Raw genomic sequence first — 18480 nt, 5'->3', positions numbered from 1 at the left:
ATGTGCTGTCTCTACCACTCAACACCATTAGGAGTTGTGCCAGTTTCCAGCTATATCTTCTGGTGAGATTCTGATTCCAAACACTGAGAAACCTATGTGGATAGTTTTTTCAGAAGCCTAAGGCAGTCTAGTAAGTCAGCTAATGGGATCACAAAACTCCTCCCACTTGGCCAGTACTGACTTCTTTCCTCATGAATTTCCTTACCCAAGAGCCTCATTTCAACCTCTCCCTGTAAGAAAGCTGGAATTCTTGCTCCATTTAAAAAAAACAAAGCCTTAAAATGTGATATGATTTGTTTAATACTGTATATCTAGTCAAAACAGATACCCAGAATCTGTAAGATATAGTGGCGGACACCTACTGTCCCAGCTACACAGAAGACAAAGAATGCAAGGACTGCAGAGATAAGGAGGATCTTGGGAGGCTAACTAGAGAAAATGTTTGTAAAAGCCAGGCGCCGGTGGCTCACGCCTGTCATCCTAGCTACTCGGGAGGCTGAGATCTGAGGATCACGGTTCAAAGTCAGCCTAGGCAGGAAAATCTGTGAGACTCTTGTCTCCAATAAACCACTAGAAAACCAGAAGTGGCGCTGTGGCTCAAGCAGTAGAGTGCTCGCCTTGAGCTGAAGAACGCAGGGACAGCACCCAAGCCCAGAGTTCAAGCCCTACGCCAACAACAAAAAAAAAGTTTGTAAAACCATATCTCAAAAAAAAAATCTGGGTGCAGTGATAGGCACCTATCATTCCAGTTGCCCAGGAAGCATAAACAGGAGGATGATGAAGGTTCTTTTTGGTAAAAACAAGTAAGGTTGAAGCATGGCTTAGTGGTAAAAAGCCTGTCTAGCAAGCTCAGGACTCCAAATTCAAAACCCCAGCACTACCACAAAAATAAAAAGAAATAAAACAAAATAATCCATAAATCCTTAATTCTTTCAGCGTGATGTGCTACACTCACTACCTGACTCAGAAAAGCAAACAGCAGAGTGGCTTGCAAAACCGAAGTAGGAAGACAAAGACAAAAATCCTACTAGAAATAACTCTGTCTTTCAAACGTTAATAGTTTACAATTGTGCTTCTGTGACAGTCAATCACTTCTATGTCCTCAGCGCAAAGCCATGATATGCAGGATCTCAAAGGCTTTGGGTATCTGAAGAAGGGGGAGGCTTGTGAGGAATGGCAGAGAATGATGAAAGGGATGACATCGATTAATTGTTTCTTTTGTTTTTGGTTGGTCATGGGGCTTGAACTCGGGGCCTGGGCGCTGTCCCTCAGCTCTTCAGCTCAAGGCGAGTGCTCTACCACTTGAGCCACAGCACCACTTATGGTTTTCTGGTGGTTAACTGGAGGTAAGAGTCTCATGGACTTTCCTGCCAAAGCTGGCTTTGAACTGCGATCCTCAAATCTCAGCCTCCTGAGTAGCTAGGATTACAAGTGTGAGCCACTGGCACCAGCAGGTTAATTGTATTTATAAATTGCTTTGTTGAATGGTATTAAAGATAATAAAAATATAATGAAAAGATCTTTGAGTAAATAATAACATCACTTATATCTGTGTGGCACTTGGAAGTTTGCAAAGTTCCCAAAGATGTCATACCCTTCTCTAAAACACTACACACACCCAGATCCATACAGGCCCCCTTTCTGGGCTGTGGGAGCAGCTGAAACACTGAAGGCTCCTCAGTGATAGCACAATTGCTCCTAGAATTACAGGTCATGTCACGTCCACAGAGGGGCCCTGTCTGGTCCGATGACAATGGAGCCAGCACCGCTTTCCCCTGAACTTTGCTGTGCCAGGATCTCTAGTGGGGGAGCAGGATACAGGTAAATCCCAGGGCTTATCTTAGCCACTTCTAAGGGCAGGAATATAGCCAAGAATCTGGAGAAAAGATGTGACGGAAAGAAGCTGAGAGGCCTACACATTCTTCCAAATAACTGATGGCCTATTCCAAAAAAGAAAAGTAAGTAAATGTAATCCAAAGCTTCTCTGGTCATCTCCCTTCACCAATGTTTGGAATTTCTCCTTTCTTATGCATCATTTTATATCGCTTTGGAAACTAACTTTTAAATTTTTAGTGTCTCCTTACAGGGATCAAAATATTTTTGTTCCATCATGGCTTTCAGTCTTTCATATTTGGGACGTGCAAAATGAAAAGGCAGAGTATCTGCTTAAGTGTCTAAAATACGTGTTTTTCAATTGTTCAAACTTCTGTCTCACATTGTGTTCATTTTAAGATCCAACTTAAGCCAGGTACCAGTGGCACACGCCTGTAATCCTAGCTACTTAGGATTATGCTTCAAAGTCAGCCCAGCAGGAAACTCTGTGAGACTCTTCTCTCCAATTAACCACCAAAGAAGCCACAAGTGGATCTGTGGCTCAAGTGGTAGAGGGTTAGCCTTGAGCAAAAAAGCTCAGGAACAGTGCCCAAGCCCTGAGTTCAAGCCTGAGGACCAGCACATGCATTGCATGCCTCCTTTCTGGAGGCAGGAAGACTTTAAATATAAAAATCACAAACTTTACAAAAAGGAAATGTGTACTAATACCCAATGGAATTCTACACAGACATTAGAAAGAATAATGCTGTGTCATTTGCAGGAAAGTGGATGGACTTAGAACAAATCATGTTAAGTGCGGTAAGCCAAGCTCAGAGAGACAACAGCACATGTTTTCTCTCATATGCAGAAGCTAGATCTAAAATACACCGAGACATGATAAATTATACATGACTCAAGTCATTCACACTCAGAGAGACCAAAGGAGGATACTCTTAAGGAGGAACACAAAGGCGTAATGCTTCTGTAACTCTGATCATATGAGATATTATTTATTGAAATGAATTCCAGGCATTAGGGGAAAAAAGAAAGCCAATCAATGAAGGTAAAAAAAAGTTCTGGGTTGGAGGTGTAACAATGATAAGTGTGTGTGGTTAACATGTATGAAGTCCTGGATTCCATTCCCAGGACCAAAGCAACAGTGTGCACACCACACACACACACACACACACACACACACACACACACACACAGTACAACTCAAATCACAACAACAAAAGCTCTGGCTCTGCCTCAGTCCTCTCTGTCAGAGCTCTCCCTGGAGCACCTGTGGGTATCTCCTGTGTGCCTGCTGCCAGAGGATGTAGGGTGATTCCATCATTCTTGCCCATAGGAAGCTCAGTCAAGAGAGGGAGAGCCAGACATAGCACCCACATGCTGAAAGGTCTTAACTAGAGGAGGGATTGTGGAGGGGACACGGGAAGGCATGCCGGGAAGGGGTGCCTAACTACCTCTACCAGTGGGGGTACAGACATTAAAAGAAGGGCAAAGGCAGCAGGTGAGGAAGGGACTGGAAGGGTGTTGAACTTTGACACGTGCTGAAGTCTTGAATGGCAAAGGTCAAATTCATCCATTAAGACTTTGTAAAGGAAATACCATCTTAACTTTTTTACCAAGTGGGAGATTAATATTTTAAAAATATGACTTATAAGCCATTTGTAGTCCTATGTGTATTATGAGGGTTAGGCAGTCTCGAAATCTCATGAGGGCAATGGTAGCTTTCCATTTTGCCAAATGGCAGAGGTATGTGGGGAAAACAATATTCTGTAGCACTTCCAGGTTGTTTATTTGAATTAGGGGTTTAACTTTTTTGTGTGATTTAGCAATCTGGTAAGATATATGGATTCTTCTCCGAGTATGAAATAAGTAAGATGTAAATGTATTAAATAAAGTATAAAGGATGACAAAGGTACCTGGCTAGAGTTGTTAAAATATTAAATTTATGATGAGTAAAATATATATTTATGCAAATAAGCTGTAGTAGCAGAGCTAATAATTACCATGATTTTTAAATAATGACCAGAGGAATGAAATCTAGGCATATATGTTATAATGTCGTGTGAATGACACAAGATTTTCTGTGATTATCTTTAATGACCAAGTCCTACATATTCCCACTACTTCAGTCTGCAATTATCTTTAATGACCAAGTCCTACATATTCCCTCTACTTCAGTCTGCAGTCTAGTCATAACCCGAGGCTAGTAAAAAGGAGTATTCATTTTCATTCTCACTTGAGTTCATAGGTGAATTATATAAAGAATCCAGAGCTTAGGTGGCAACCTTTCCCTATAGTTTGCCTTATGGGCCAGGTGAGAGGAAGCTTAAGATAAGATGAATGAAGACGCCTTCCTGTCCCCACTCACATGTAAGCCTTGTAGTTGTTGCCAATCTTCTGGACCCGGATATCGTACTTGGCATCAATGAACGGCTCCGCTGTAGCGTATGTTTGGGTGAGGGCCACCACACTAGCGATGTCCTGGAAGTCATAGTGGTTTTCCACTTTGACCTAATGGTGGGGCAGAGAGGGGGAAAGAGCCACATACACATATACACACTAAGAGGTCACAAGGGCAACCCCTCCTTCTCTGGCATCCCTCCCTAAGGTGCAGCAGCCAGGCCTGCAGCCAAAGACCCAAGGGACTGGCCAGATGGCTTGTACTCTGCTTGTGGAAAGGGGTATGATGGCAACATTCCTCCCCTCCACATAGAGAGGAGAGTGCTCCATTTATGGAGTTTCTGGAAAATGCCTTTCCCGGCATTGAAGGGCTTCCTGCTTACCTTGCCCATGCCTGAGTGAGCGTGGCCAATCTTCACCACCACAGGGAACGTGGGCAGCGTCAGCTGAAAGCCGAGAAGGAAAGAAAGGATGGGTCAGCGTGGGCCTGTCTCTAGGGAGTCCTGTGAGTATTTTTCCTGAGAACAACCTTGGAGCATTCTTAAGAGAACTAATCCAATCTACTTCCTTATAAACGAAACGGAGCTCACAGAATGACAGTGGCCTGCCCAAGGTCACAGCATGTTACAGACGCAGCTCTGAAGCTTCCATTCTTCTGTTTGGTACTCTCTACATCTCTCTGGGTCTGCATTATATGAACCCTGGGCAGGGCTGGATTACCACTGAAGAGATTGAACAACAACAACGTATCTTTGAAAGGGTTAACTTTCACTGAAGGCAAAAGTGTACCCTAACCAGCCTCAATCTTTTGGACATACCTTTAGCATGTTAATGTGCCTCTCCATACCCATCTCCTTCCAACATCCAGCTTTCCTGTGCTGAGTTGGGCTGCCCTCTCCCTCATTCACACTCTCCCCTGAAACTCACGGCAAAACACAGCTTAGCAGCTTGGTATACTAAGGCCTGCTTCCATCCAGTGTGGGGTTTGGAGGAGAAACAATGTAAGAACTCAGTATAATTATCCTTTGGAAGGCCTTCTTAAAGTAAACTCTTTATGGTAGCTCAAGAAAGAGGAACAATAAAATCTAAAGGCAGAATTTAAAGGTGGAATTACCCTTCACAGACAGGGTTTCAAGCTGCAACAAAATGCAGGTGGAAGAAGTAGTAGGGTGGAGGAGGAGGCACACCACACGCTGGGACACATGGCTTCGCGTGTCCCAACAACTTTCCGTAAGTTACTTTGCATCAATGAGCCCCAGCCTTTGTGTTTCTCAAATGAGACTGAACTGAATGCTTTAAATAACAACCTGCCTTGGTTTGGACTGTATAAAGAACCAACTTGCACACCAACTTGGCCCTGTCATCTTCTCAGCCTGACTCAGTTCTCTTTTGTTTGTCAAACGTCACTAGTACTGTCCCAGGAAAGGCATCCTCTAAAGAAAACAAGGCTGACTCTGGTGACAAGTCAGATTCTCATGGAAGGTAGGTGTGACGAGATGTTTGGGAGAATCTGACTTGAGGACTTCAGCACTCCTGGCCGAAGCCAATCCAGGCTGTGGGAAAGACTCGCTTTAGAAATAAATCATGTAGGGCTGGGAAGGTAGCTCAGTGGTAGAGTGCTTGCCTTGCATGCCTGAGGCCCTGGGTTTGATTCTTCAGTACCACATAAGCAAAAAGAAAAAAGCCAGAAGTGGTGCTGTGGCTCAAGTGGTAGAGGGCTAGCCTTGAGGTAAAGAGCTGAGGGACAGCGCCCAGGCCCAGAGTTTAGGCCCCACGACCGGACTAAAAAAAAAAAAAGAAAGAAAGAAATCATGTACTTCAGAGCTGAGGATGAAATCTGGGGGGTAGGGCACTTGCCTGCCATGATTGAGGCCCTGGGCTTGATCTCCCAGTCAGAAAGGAAAAGGAAAAAATAGTTCAATATTATTTTATGAAGAACAACTTATGAAGGTCACAGAACTGTCCAGTGATAGGATCAGAGTCTAGCCCACCCCTGGGACACCTGCAGCTGGAATGCTACGTCTCTCAGCAGACCCCTGTGCCCTGTGCTAACCAACAGTGGGCCAGGCTTGCTTCTTGGTTTTGATCTGGCCTGCCTTCTACATCACCTCAGTCTCGGGGTGCGGGGGGGAGGGGGAATGTGGCAGTGACATGCATTAAGAATCAATGTAGCCCAGGGCGTGGACACAAGGCTTTGAGTCTGCCCACTGAGAGCACTGCCTCTGCTATCTGCAGACTGAAGGCCGGGCTGGGAGCAAAGTGTTTCTAAAACTCTGGCTGCCTCTCAGACATCCCTCCCAACCCCCCAGCTGACAGAGCCAAGACACACACACACACCCCAACTTTCTCTGTCCTATTCCCCAACTGTTTGCTGCTGCTTTGGAGCCTCATAAATAGGGCATTGAAAACACTTCCTGCAGCTGAAAGGAGGCCTGAGTAGCCTGTCTCATTCCCAGCGTGCAGCCCAGCGAGGAGTCGTCCTTCTCTGTCACCGTCTCTTTGCCTGTTATAATTCTGCCTGCCTCTCTCTGATTTCAGCATGTCTCTTCCTCTCTGTCTGTGCCGCTCCTCACTGGCTCCTCCTGTGTGAATGGCAGTACCTCCATCTTTCTGCTCATGCATGGCTCCATTGCTCTCGCTGTCTTCCTGCCCTGGACACCATCCCCTCTCCCAGTGCCTTCCCTCGGTTTCTAGAGGCCTTAATTGCTCAGACTCTCCAGGCTTTGCTCTTCAGTTTAGTCTGTCGGTCAGGAGGACCTCAGGTCCTACAGCCATGGGTGGGCCTATAGCCAAAGGAGGGCGGAACCTATCTGAGAGGGACTGGTCCTAGAACCCCCTCATAAAGCGTGGGCAGAGGGCCACAAGGCGTTCTGGAGGAGCGGTTTCCACCACCAGACTTAGAGGGGGCTCTGCAGTGTCATGCCCTGGAGCCCCTGGGCACTGCTGCTGCTGCGGCTACTGGCAGTGCTGTGGCCACCGGGGCTGGGTGAGGCGTGCAGCTGTGCCCCTGCCCACCCCCAGCAGCACGTCTGCCACTCTGCACTTGGTGAGTTGAGGCCCACGGGGTCCTCAGCAGGGGTGGCTGTGGGAGGACTGGTGTAGGACTCTGGAGCAGAAGTCTAAAGGGAAAAGGTGCCTTCTGCTGAGGCTGATTTGTAGGGAAATAAAGGCTGTGAGAGGACCATCCACGGCAACCCCCTCAGCTCCACCACACTGCAATTGCCCAGTATCAGTGTATGAGATGTCACTGGGGTTGTCCGGTTACTGCTCAGAATGACTGGAATATTGAATATGTATGTGTGTGTGCGTGCACATGTGTGTGTGTGCGCGAGCCTGTGAGGGAGAGGGGTATTTTGTGTGTGTATGTGTTATTGCACTGTAGTTTTTTTGTTTTGTTTTGTTTTTGCCAATCCTGGGGCTTGAACTCAGGGCCTGGGCACTGTCCCTGAGCCTCTCTGTGCTTAAGGCTAACACTTGACTATTTGAGCCACAGCACCACTTTTGGCCTTTTCTGTGTATGTTGTACTGAGGAATGGAACCCAGGGCTTCATGCATGCTAGGCAAGCACTCTACCACTAAGCCACATTCCCAGCCCTGCATTGTAATACCTGTCTCTGTCCAGGCCTATAACTGAGGTTGCCAACCAGGATGCACTTCAACACACACGTTTTGCCTTTCCGTTCCCTGCCTTCTTATCATTAAATTCCTGGTGAGCTACTATTCAACTTCTAATGCCTGCCTCGGGTCTCTATTTCTCTAAAAGCTTCCTGACTGCTTGGTGTTACCACAGCATCTCTAATCTTTGTGCTGCTACTCTGCTGTGCTATTGTTCTTTACATGTAAGTCCTCCTCTAGACCAAGAATTCTGCAGGATGGGACCCCTGTCTTAATCACACTTGGGAGGTCCTGTGGTAGCATAAAGCCAGACACAGAAAAAAAACTTTCATACATAATTTTTATGTTTTAGCAATGATTTATTTTAGTATAACGGGAAAAATGAAAAACATGGAGAAACATTTACTGCTCCCCATGCAAAGAAAAAAATGGAAGCAAAGACTCCTAGTTTTGAATAATGCCCAAGTGGCAAGAACTGAACTTCCTCAGTGTAGGATCAGGGTGTTTTTTAATTCAATTAACATATTAACACAATTTGGGGTGCGCTCTGAGCCTCTGAGCTATCCAAGCAGATGATCCTCACCCCTTCTACCCTGGCTCTATCCTCTTGATTACTACACCCAGAACTATGGAGAGCCAGATCTTTCCAAACTCATGGATTACAATGGCCAAAAAAAAAAAAAGCACTGAGGTTGAGGATCTAACAACCCTGAGGGGTTTGGAACCCGGAATGACAGGAGAGCAGGAGTTTCCAGCCCCCTGCTCTCAACCCAGTAATGCCTCAACCAGGAACCCCCAGAACCCCCACATCATCCCTATCTCAGGGTCATCACCCCCACAAGGGCTGAAGGCTCCCTCTTTTCTCTTTCCATGCAGTGATTCGGGCCAAAATCTCCAGTGAGAAGGTAGTTCCTGCCAGTGCAAACCCTGCTGACAGTGAAAAGATGGTGCGGTATGAAATCAAACAGATAAAGGTACATGGGGGCAGGACAGGGCCATGACCCTCGGGGGCTGGTGGGAGGAGAGGGGCACTCCAGCTCTGTGCTCCTCTGGAATCTGACGTGGAACTAGATGAGAGGTTGGAGACAGGCCTATGGAATCCAAATGACACAACAGGACAGGACAAGACAGGATGGGCCTTCATGTCCACATGGCCCTACATCTGTTTGTACACAGGATCACTAGGTACCTCCCTCTCAATGAAATCTATCGAGGTTTAGCAATTTTTTAAAGACAGATACAACTTGGTAGAGCTATCTGTTTACCATTGGTATGCCAACTAGCATTTTGCCTCATTTTTCAGACCAAGAAATGAGACACTTTTGTCTGTTAATACACATTTATGCTCATTGACCTGGTATTTCTCTTTGTAATTGCCTTTCAGATGTTTAAAGGGTTTGAGAAAGTCAAGGATGTTCAATATATCTATACACCATTTGACTCCTCACTCTGTGGAGTGAAACTAGAAGCCAACAGCCAAAAGCAGTACCTGCTGACTGGTAAGTTTTAGGCAGAAATTGCCTGAGAGTCTGTCCTAAGAAAGTTAGTAAGACAGAAGCCAGGGGCTTCTTTGAGTAGCAGGTTGAGTCCAGTGGCATTTTCTTAGACATAAAACAGAGCTGTGACTTTAATCAACTAACAAGCTCCATTCAGTTCATGAGTCTATTAGAGTGATCTTGCCACTTAGTTACTATATGAAGAATAAGTCTAGGGTGGCTAGTTTCAACAGGAAATGGTTTTAATTGGTGTAAGATTTTTGGCACGAAAGTCAAAATCTGCTCTCTGAAGCTGCTTCTTACGTGTTTGTTTACAACTCTACCATTTGCACATGCCCTAATGTGAAGACTTGAGTCTACCACAGTTCTCCATGAACTTGGGCCCAGGCAAGCTTCTTCCACACTGGATTGCTTGCGATAGAACGTTAAAGCGACACACAAGAATCTAACTCGGTGAATGAATGAATATAACACTGCGTGATATTGGAACTCGGGGAAAAGAGTTATTTGTAGGGTTGTGAACAATCAGGGAAGTTTCACTATGGAGGGAAGGAGGAAGGGAGGGAGGGAGGAAGGAAGGAAGAAAGGAGGGAAGGAGGGAAGGTAAGGAAGGAGGAAGAAAGGAGGGAGGGAGGGAGGGAGGGAAGGAAGGAGGGAGGAAGGAAGGAGGGAAGGAGGGAAGGAAGGAAGGAAGGAGGGAAGGAGGGAGGGAGGGAGGGAGGGAAGGAAGGAGGGAGGAAGGGAGAGAGGGAAGGAAGGAAGAAAGGAAGGAAGGAAGGAGGGAAGGAGGGAAAGAGGGAGGGAGAAGGGCTGGCAGGCAAAGATTGGAAGGAGCTTGATTGCTAAAGCAGGAGAACTTTCCTAGAGGGAAAGATTCACCAAGGTAAGCATCCATAGGACAGGAGACTAGTAGGTTAGGTAGTGGGAAAGACTGGAAAAGGGAAGGGAACCTATTTTTAACATCTTCTTTTAGCCTACAACAGTATAGGGAGCTCTATAGACATTCTCTCACTTCCTCTTGACAACAATATTATTACTCCTACCCCCGAGGCTCAGAGGTTATGTGACTTTCTTTAAGGTAACACAGCTAGAAATGATTAAAAAAAAAAAAGGGAGCCCCACTCAAAGTTAGTCTCTCTCTTTCTGCCTTCTCCTCTCTCTTTCCCTGTCTCTCCTCTCTTCTCTCTCTCGCCCCCTCCTCCCCTCCCTCCCTCCTTTTGCAATGCTAGGTATCAAGATGAGGCCTCATGCATCCTAAGCAAGCACTCTATGACAGCTACAACCCTGACCCTCCAGTCTGATTTTAATACCACTTTCTCTTCACCATAGTGAAAGAAAAGGATCCCACAATTCTACCTTTTACAAACAGAATGTACTGGTCTCCTTGCTATAAAAAGTCATTTGTTTTTCTGTCCCTTCATTGAGCCCCATTTCCCCACTGCCACTAAAAAGGCTTTGGGGGGCTGGGGTAGACTTGTGGCAGAATATATGCTTAGCATGAGTGAGGCCCAGGTTCAATGCCCAGGACAAAAGCAAAAGTCAACAAGTACACAGGCAATCAAGTAGCAGCTGTCTGGGGCTTTGTAGAGACTCGAGCTCTAAGAACAGACTCTTCTGTCTTCCCACAAAGGCCAGGTCCGTGGTGATGGAAAAGTCTTCATCCATCTGTGCAATTACATTGAGCCCTGGGAGGACCTGTCCTTGGTGCAGAGGGAAAGTCTGAATCATCACTATCTTCTGAACTGTGGCTGCCAAGTAAGGGAATGTCATTTCCAAGGTCTTTTGGGGGGCAGGAGAAAGGTCTTGGGCCTTGTAACCCCATCCTTTGTGTCTTTTCTCACTCAAATGTATAAGTATGACTTACTATGCTGTATTTGACATGTGACGTAGACGCTGGGCTGGGAAAGCAACAGACTCCATAGTCCCCCATCTCAAAATACTTCGGTTTTAGCTGAGAATGCAGCCACCATGTAAAGCAGACGAGATGACATTAACATAGCCACCATTTAAACAGAGTCTAAGCTGGGCTTGGTGGAGCACACCATAATCCCACCACTGAGGAGGCTGAGGCGGGAGAATCACAAGTTTAAGGCCAATCTGGGTGACACAGTGAGACCCTGACTCAAACAACAACAATAATGTAATTCTGACTTAAACAAACATAATGCATTAGTCCCAACAATAATAGTAACAACAACGCACAAGAAAAATCAACAGGGCTGGGAAGGTGGCTCAGTGGTAGAGTGCTCGATTCCAATGCATGAGGCCCTGGGTTTGATTCCTCAGCACCACATAAGCAGAAAACGCCAGAAGTGGCACTGTAGCTCAACTGGTAGAGCACTAGCCATGAGCTGAAGAGCTGAGGGACAGCGCCCAGGCCCAGAGTTCAGGCCCCACGACCGGCAAAAAAAATAAAAAGAAGAAGAAGAAGAAAGAAAAATCAACAGAGGAACAGAGGGAGAGGGAGAGGGAGACTAAGACTACACTCTGCAGGCTCTGTGACAGTCAATTTATTGTAAAATTTCAATTTAGTCTCTACAAGAAATTTGTGAAGAATTATTATTTCCATTTAAGATAAAGAAAAGAATGCTCTGGGAAGAGAAACTACTTGCTCAAGGTCAGCCACGTAGGGCTGATCCCAGAGATGACTTATATAGTGATAGTATTCATAGGGAGCATGGGGGAGAATTCAGAGGTCAGTTTGGGGACTAGAAAAGGGTTCCTAGACAAGGGCAGTTGACATGGTCTATGTGGACATACGGGAGGCAGCGATATATGAGAGGCAGCGATGAAAAATGAAGTGCCTTCTACTCACTTTGATGATGTGCTGTCATGACTAGATCACCACGTGCTATTCAGTGCCCTGTACCATCCCGGCCTCCAATGACTGCCTCTGGACAGACTGGCTGTTGGAACGGAAGCTCTATGGGTACCAGGCCCAGCATTACATCTGCATGAAACATGTTGATGGCACCTGCAGTTGGTACCCGGGCCACCTGCATCTCAGGAAGGAGCTTGTTGACATCATCCAGCCCTAGTAGGAAATAGTGACTGCCTCAACCCTTCAAGAGTCCTGAAGACCAAAACCTTTCTCTTTTCCCCTGTGGCGCTCTGACCATCACCACCTGCTCTGATGCTGCTAACCAACAGAAAGTAACAAGCGGACGGCCAGACCAGCATCATGGCAGGGATGGACCATGTTACAGCTTGTGTCTAAGCCTCCAGCCCGCAGCCTGGGGGCTGAGGAAGGTAGCATGCTTTTCCAACTTGCCCTCAGACCTTCTCCTCATATCCCACGCCCCACTTGCTATCTTAGTACTGCAAGTTTGATTCTGGCCTAGTTTACCTTTCAAAGCCAGAGCTATTCTCTTTTCTCTTCAGGAAAATGTGGTTTTCTTTTTCTTAACTGATACAGTAGGGGAGAAATGGAGCCTAAGACACCCTTGAGATGAACAGCCTTGGGATGTATACTAGCAGAGGCAGTTGACAGAAATGAAATGAACAATATACTATGACTGTATATCCTTTACTCCCACCCCTTCAACTCATCTTAATACTCTAATACATTTTTATCTGCTTGGGAGTGGCTAAGAGGATTCAGACAGTCTAACCCCACTCCCTGGGCTGCGAACCTAACTCTACACCTGGCAGGCCCAGCCCAATTAGCACCCTTCTTTGAACAAAAGTAGACTTACTATCTAAGAACAGACGTTTTTCACTTCAGGTTGAAGAGCCTCTAATGCCCTCACATGATGTCCGCATGGTTTCTCTGCTGCCTCTTTTAGGTTAGTAATGTCTTAATTCCTACTTCACCTTTTTTTTTCAAACTAAAGAAGCATTTATCTTGTAGAGCTGACATCCCCCATGCATCCACTTTGAACACCTCTTCTCTTGAGGATAGAGGACAAGAAAGAAACAACATCTTTTCCCCTAGAGGGAAAAGACGCTCGAGGAGGAGTCCACCTTGTACTTGTTGCTATTTTTCGGTGGTCAGGTCTGCAAGGTATTAGAGGAGAAAAAGGCCAGCTCTGACCCTGCCGCGTGGAGACCCTCCACCTTTCAGCTCAGTCTCCTCACCACCGTGTCTTGGGCTGTCTGAAAGCTCAGACAGATGTGAGGGCTCCTCAGCCTCTGCATGCCTTTTTGGCTCACCCTAGATGGAAAGCCATAGTGCTGACACCCACGATTCATAAAGGACAAAGGCTTAAAATCCCAAAGCTTCTTTCTGGGGAAGTTCTGGCAAACATAATGGAAACTGTCTTTCTTTCTTTCTTTCTTTCTTTCTTTCTTTCTTTCTTTCTCTCTCTCTCTCTCTCTTTCTTTCTTCCTTTCCTTCTCAGTTGTCATCTTCTATTCAGCAGGACCATGTACAAGGTGCCAGAAGGAGGCTCTGGATACACAAAAGTGCTAAAAATGGAGGGGAACAAACATGCTCACCATCCCAGAGCACAACACTTGGCAGGCTTTATCAGGGAGCTGTCCCTGGCGGGCTAAGCAGGGTCACACCAGTCTTGGGCAGAGAGTATAGAGATTGGAAAGATGAAAACTTGAGCCCCAGGTTGCTCTGGCAGGAAAACATTAGCAATGATCTCCTGAACAACAGCCATCCTATCTCTGTCTCCTGATCCTTCAGGGACTTGGGAAGCAGTGTTATCCCAGCAATATCACTGTGTGAAGGTTAGACAAGGGAGGAGAGGTCTGGAAGTAACAACAGGAGAAATAACTTGTATCTCAGGTGTGATACACATTCCTAGAAGGTTTTTACTTTAATTTTGTGCATACCATATTAGATACCCTGGGGAAGGACAGTTATGTCCACCGGACTGTCTGCTTGAGAAATTGACACACAGCACAGGAAGAATGTCACTTGTCCAATGACACACAGCACGGCTGGAGGTAAACCCAAAGCAATGAGATCTTCTGACTGTTGATCCACAGGTTTGCTACTCTCAGACTGAGTAACCTGCCCTTGTTTCTGCTGTTTCCAATTTTATCTCCAGAACACAAAATCAAGAGACTTTAGTGAAAACTGAGATTTTCTAGCCCTACAAAGTAGCTTTACAATGACACCCCAGTAGGCTGGGCCTCTGAGTTCCTGTGCAGGTAGGCTCGGAGGGTGAGGAGCAGAGACGCAGGTACTCACTCAGATACCTACCATCTCTTTGTGGTTGGGGTAGTATGTCTGCTCAATGAGTGGGAACTTCTCTCCTCCTAGTGTTTTGTAGATGGCCACCATCTGGGCAAACTGCAAAATAGAAGAAAGCATTTTCGGCTTCGCTAAGACAACTTCTGGAACAGAAAGACAAAGAATCAGTTCATCAATTATTGAGCATTTGCTCTGTAGAGATCAAGTATGTTGAAGATATTTGACAAGTATAGAAGGCAAGCACTGTAGTTCACACCTGAACCTTGTGCTCAGATGCTGAGCCAGGATGTCTGTAAATCTGAAGCTAGCACAGGTTACACAGTAAAACCATTTTTTCCTCCCTCTTTTCCTCCTTCCCTCCATCCCTTTCTTTTTTTTTAAATTTCACTCTCCTCTCCTCCTCTCACAAGTAACATGTCTTAACATTCTTTGATTACCTACTTAATTTTAGTTGTTTCTCATTAAATCCTCATATCAAATTGATGAACTAGGTGCGCTATCATCTTCATTTTATGGATGAGGCTCTGAGAGAGTAGTAAACCTAACTAAAATCACAGAAATGAGAAGAGGTAAGACTAAGATTGGAACTAGGGACTCAAAAAAAAAAAAGTAAGAGTAAACTCAGGGTTCAAACCCTAAATAACTGCTACTGTAAACAGTGGCATGAGACAAAGCTAAAGAGGTAACATGGGGCAAGTGTTGGAAGCTCAATGCCAGGCAAAGAAACAGCCGCTTCCCTGTGAGCTACAGTCACCAGCGTGTGAGCAGGGTGCATCATGAGTAAACTGTTCTTCAGATCTGGGTTATAGAGTACACGGAAGACAGACCCACCTTTGGGGATCTGATTCATTCATTCAAAGAACTGACTAGAGGGGGTGGGAAGGTGGCTCAGTGGTAGAGCGCTTGCCTTGCATGCATGAGGCTCTGGGTTCGATTCCTCAGCACCATATAAGCAAAAAGAAAAAAGCCAGAAGTGGCGCTGTGGTTCAAGTGGTAGAGTGCTAGCCTTGAGCTGAAGAGCTGAGGGACAGCACCCAGGCCCCGAGTTCAGGCCCCACAACCAGACCAAAAAACAACAACAATAACAACAACTGGCTAGACCCTTCACCTATGAGAAAGAGGTAGAGCTTCAAGGAGCATAGGTAAAGAATACATACTTACAGTGTTAGGGCTGGGGGGCCACTGGTGTACATCCAACATTCCATGGTACTTTATAACTGCAGAACCAAAGGGACAACTGCCCAATGTCACATAGCACTTGAACTAGATTCATAGGCAGGTCCCTTCTGAAACACTCCAACTGCTCCAAATAGCTGCTTGTCAGTTCCACAAGCCATGTTCTTCCCACAGGAAAAGGGGCCGTACACACTACCCACGTATCTCATGCCACCATCCCCAGTGTCCGGGCAACAAGACAATACTAGCATCTTCTCCCTAGAGCAATTAGATTTGTTCACCCTCCATGACACCAATAGCTGGAACTACTAGAAGGGAAAGTTGTCACAGCTCTACTTATCAGAGAAAGGAAAAGCTAGAACATTTTACAAACACTTCTGTCCTATTCTCTGTACGGATTGTTGGCAGGTGGGCCAGGCAGGGCATGAGTAGGAGTGGAGAAAGCTCAGAGCTGGGATGTTAAGAAAGGGGAGTCTTCCAATTCCTGTTCTTCCTCCTAACTTGATAGATGTCCTTAGCAAAAGATTTCTCCTTTCCAAGCCACATTTTCTTCATAAAAAAGAAAATAAACAAGGCTAAATTTCAGTTCCTCAAATTTTATACTCCAAAGAATATACTTTTATTCCATTTCCTCCTAAGCTTCATCAAACTGAACTTCAAGCAGTCATTTGTTGTGGTTCTTTTGTGGATAGAGATAGGATTTTGTTCTTTCCAACCTGGTTCAAAACTTCTGAAATTCCTGAGCCGCACCCTCTAGTGTGACTAGACTTAAGGCCTCCTCTGGGACTGAAAGTGTGATTCCTGAGTTCTCAAGCCTCTACGATTTCATGGATGGAAGAGACTTCAGATGATCTCCACACCACACCTGCCTCCCTCGCGCCCCCTCCCCCCCCCACCCCCCGTTACAGAAGTGAAGAAGTAGAGGGAATGGTAGGCTCCTGGCTCAGCTGGGGCTGTATAGAAAAGCAGCCTCCATTGTGTTCTGCTGTCTTCACCATGCTTTGGTTCCACAGTCAAGACCACCCCTTGGAACTTCCCTGTTTTCTCTCATTCTCCCCACAGCCCCATCTAACCTTTAAGATGTGATGCCCACCTAGGAGTGGCCAGACTCTGCTCTGCCCGGCCCTCCAGCCTCCCCTGAGAGCTGATGCCAGCTCTGCCTCATGACCTCTGTCCTGCTGTAGCCCACGCTCTGGCACCACACCAAGGCATGTGGGACTTTATCTTCCCCACATGTGGGTGAGTTACACAGACACCATGCCGATGCCAGGAAGGCCCCCGGCAGACTCTCAGAGCACAGGGACAGCCAAGGCCAAGATGACAGCCAGTTCCCACACTCCCGTTGGGTCCCAGAGAGCCTACTCCACCCTCCTCACCTGATTGCCAGCAGTCCATTTCTGCTTACGGTACTGGGCTTGGCATCTAACCTCTCCTCCCTGGAAACTTGGATTACAGGTACACAGTTACCAATTAAATAAATGTAATATCTGATAAGGATTATTTTCTCCACTACAGACCAAAGAATTAGTTTGGGATCTGAGTCAATGAACAAGGAAATATGTTCATATAAACACTTATCCATTGAATTAAAGAAGAATTCATGGGGTTGGGGATTTATCTCAGTGGAAGAGCACTTGCCTGGCAAGTGCAAGGCCCTGAGTTCAATCTTCTGCTCTGGGAGGAAAAAAAAAGCTATTAAAAAAAAAAAAAAAAAAAAAACAGGCAACTGCATACACACAACCTTAGCTGGGCACTGGTGGCTCACACCTGTAATCCTAGCTACTCAGGAGGCTGAGATCTGAGGATCACGGTTCAAAACCAGCCTGGGAAAGAAAGTCTGCAAGACTCTTATCTCCGATAAACCATCAGAAAACCAGAAGTAGCACTGTGGCTCAAGTGGTAGAGTGCCAGCCTTGAGCTGACGAGCTGACAGAGAGAGAGAGAGAGAGAGAGAGAGAGAGAGGAGAAAAGAGAGAGAGAGAATTCATGGAAGAAATAAGATTTTAAGATCTGAATATATGTTATCCTCACCTCTTCTGATGGTCAAATGTTTTAATTTTACCCTAGTTCATCCATCTCTAAAAGAGTGGCAGGAATTCAGATGAATTTATAGCACTGAGGGTGGAAGCATTCTTATTTTCTCTGGAATGCTGCTTTTACTAACAAGGCCGTGAAATCTATTAGCCTGCCCCAGCCAATGCCTTGTACTAGGCATGCTAGTACAAGGAAGAGCCTTTTCCAAACCACCAGAGGCTTCTCATAGTAAGCAGTCACAGTAGGAAAATGTAGAAACATGAACCAAAGTCATTCTCTCAGAAGGACCCTTCTCCCCTTGAGGTTACCAAATCTGTCCATTTCCACTCAAGTAGAGAACAACATGTTGAATATCATTTGCATAGCAGCTGCTCAGTGAAGTTCAAGGGAGAACTTGGTGTGTGGCCAAGAACCTCACCGATCTCATGAGATGCCAAAGGCAATGTTCTGGGCTTGTGAATGGGTGAGAGTGTGACCCCTCACCAGATCCCAGGAGGGATAAAGCCCTAGGCACAGGCTTCCCTTGCCCCTCCCTTTCCTGGCCTGTACCACAGTTTAGGAAAAGAAACCACAGAATGAGCTTCTTTAAGAGGTCTCTGACAGCAGGAGACTACAAGCATCAGGCTGGTAAATGGGTGGCAGGTACTACCAATCCAGATTAGTAGACAAAGACCCAAGGCACAGAGGTTTAGTCACAGGGCTGATAAGTAGTAAAATCACCCAGAAAAAGTTCATGATAGCAGCATCACCCTATGTGCCTAAGAGGGAGCCAAATTCTAGCAAGTG

At 46.0% G+C, this 18480-nt stretch overlaps 2 protein-coding genes across 4 annotated transcripts in view; one reads left to right on the top strand and one right to left on the bottom strand.

The window, feature by feature from the left end:
* The window catches only part of Syn2 (synapsin II), a 109504-nt gene that overhangs the window by 17038 nt on the left and 73986 nt on the right, over window positions 1–18480 (bottom strand). For both annotated transcript variants that reach the window (XM_042679955.1, XM_042679956.1), the window contains 3 exons: window positions 14494–14583; window positions 4611–4673; window positions 4196–4338 (listed from right to left, as the gene is read on the bottom strand). In XM_042679955.1, coding sequence (XP_042535889.1) covers window positions 4196–4338; window positions 4611–4673; window positions 14494–14583 — 296 coding nt within the window. The remainder of the gene's footprint in view (window positions 1–4195; window positions 4339–4610; window positions 4674–14493; window positions 14584–18480) is intronic.
* Window positions 7147–12376, top strand: Timp4 (TIMP metallopeptidase inhibitor 4). 2 transcript variants are annotated; one of them, XM_042679957.1, is made up of 5 exons: window positions 7147–7273; window positions 8719–8816; window positions 9227–9341; window positions 10969–11093; window positions 12179–12376. In XM_042679957.1, exons 1-5 carry the CDS (start codon window positions 7147–7149, stop codon window positions 12374–12376), a joined length of 663 nt encoding a protein of 220 aa, XP_042535891.1. The 2 variants fall into 2 exon arrangements, with proteins under 2 accessions (XP_042535891.1, XP_042535892.1); XM_042679958.1 differs by having other exon boundaries at window positions 12198–12318.

Source organism: Dipodomys spectabilis, unplaced genomic scaffold (genome assembly GCF_019054845.1).
Source record: "Dipodomys spectabilis isolate Male_0828 unplaced genomic scaffold, ASM1905484v1 ptg000054l, whole genome shotgun sequence".
NCBI lineage: Eukaryota > Metazoa > Chordata > Mammalia > Rodentia > Heteromyidae > Dipodomys > Dipodomys spectabilis.
Note: the sequence above shows the minus strand (reverse complement) of the source record. Positions and strands in the feature narration are given on the sequence as shown.

What these genes read in the sequence shown, in the direction of transcription:
- Timp4 (XM_042679957.1), top strand. Translation starts at nt 7,147, where the DNA reads ATGCCCTGGAGCCCCTGGGCACTGCTGCTGCTGCGGCTACTGGCAGTG. An exon ending in CGTCTGCCACTCTGCACTTG is followed by an intron (nt 7,274 to 8,718) that starts GTGAGTTGAGGC and finishes CTTTCCATGCAG; the next exon opens with TGATTCGGGCCAAAATCTCC. An exon ending in AAAGCAGTACCTGCTGACTG is followed by an intron (nt 9,342 to 10,968) that starts GTAAGTTTTAGG and finishes CTTCCCACAAAG; the next exon opens with GCCAGGTCCGTGGTGATGGA.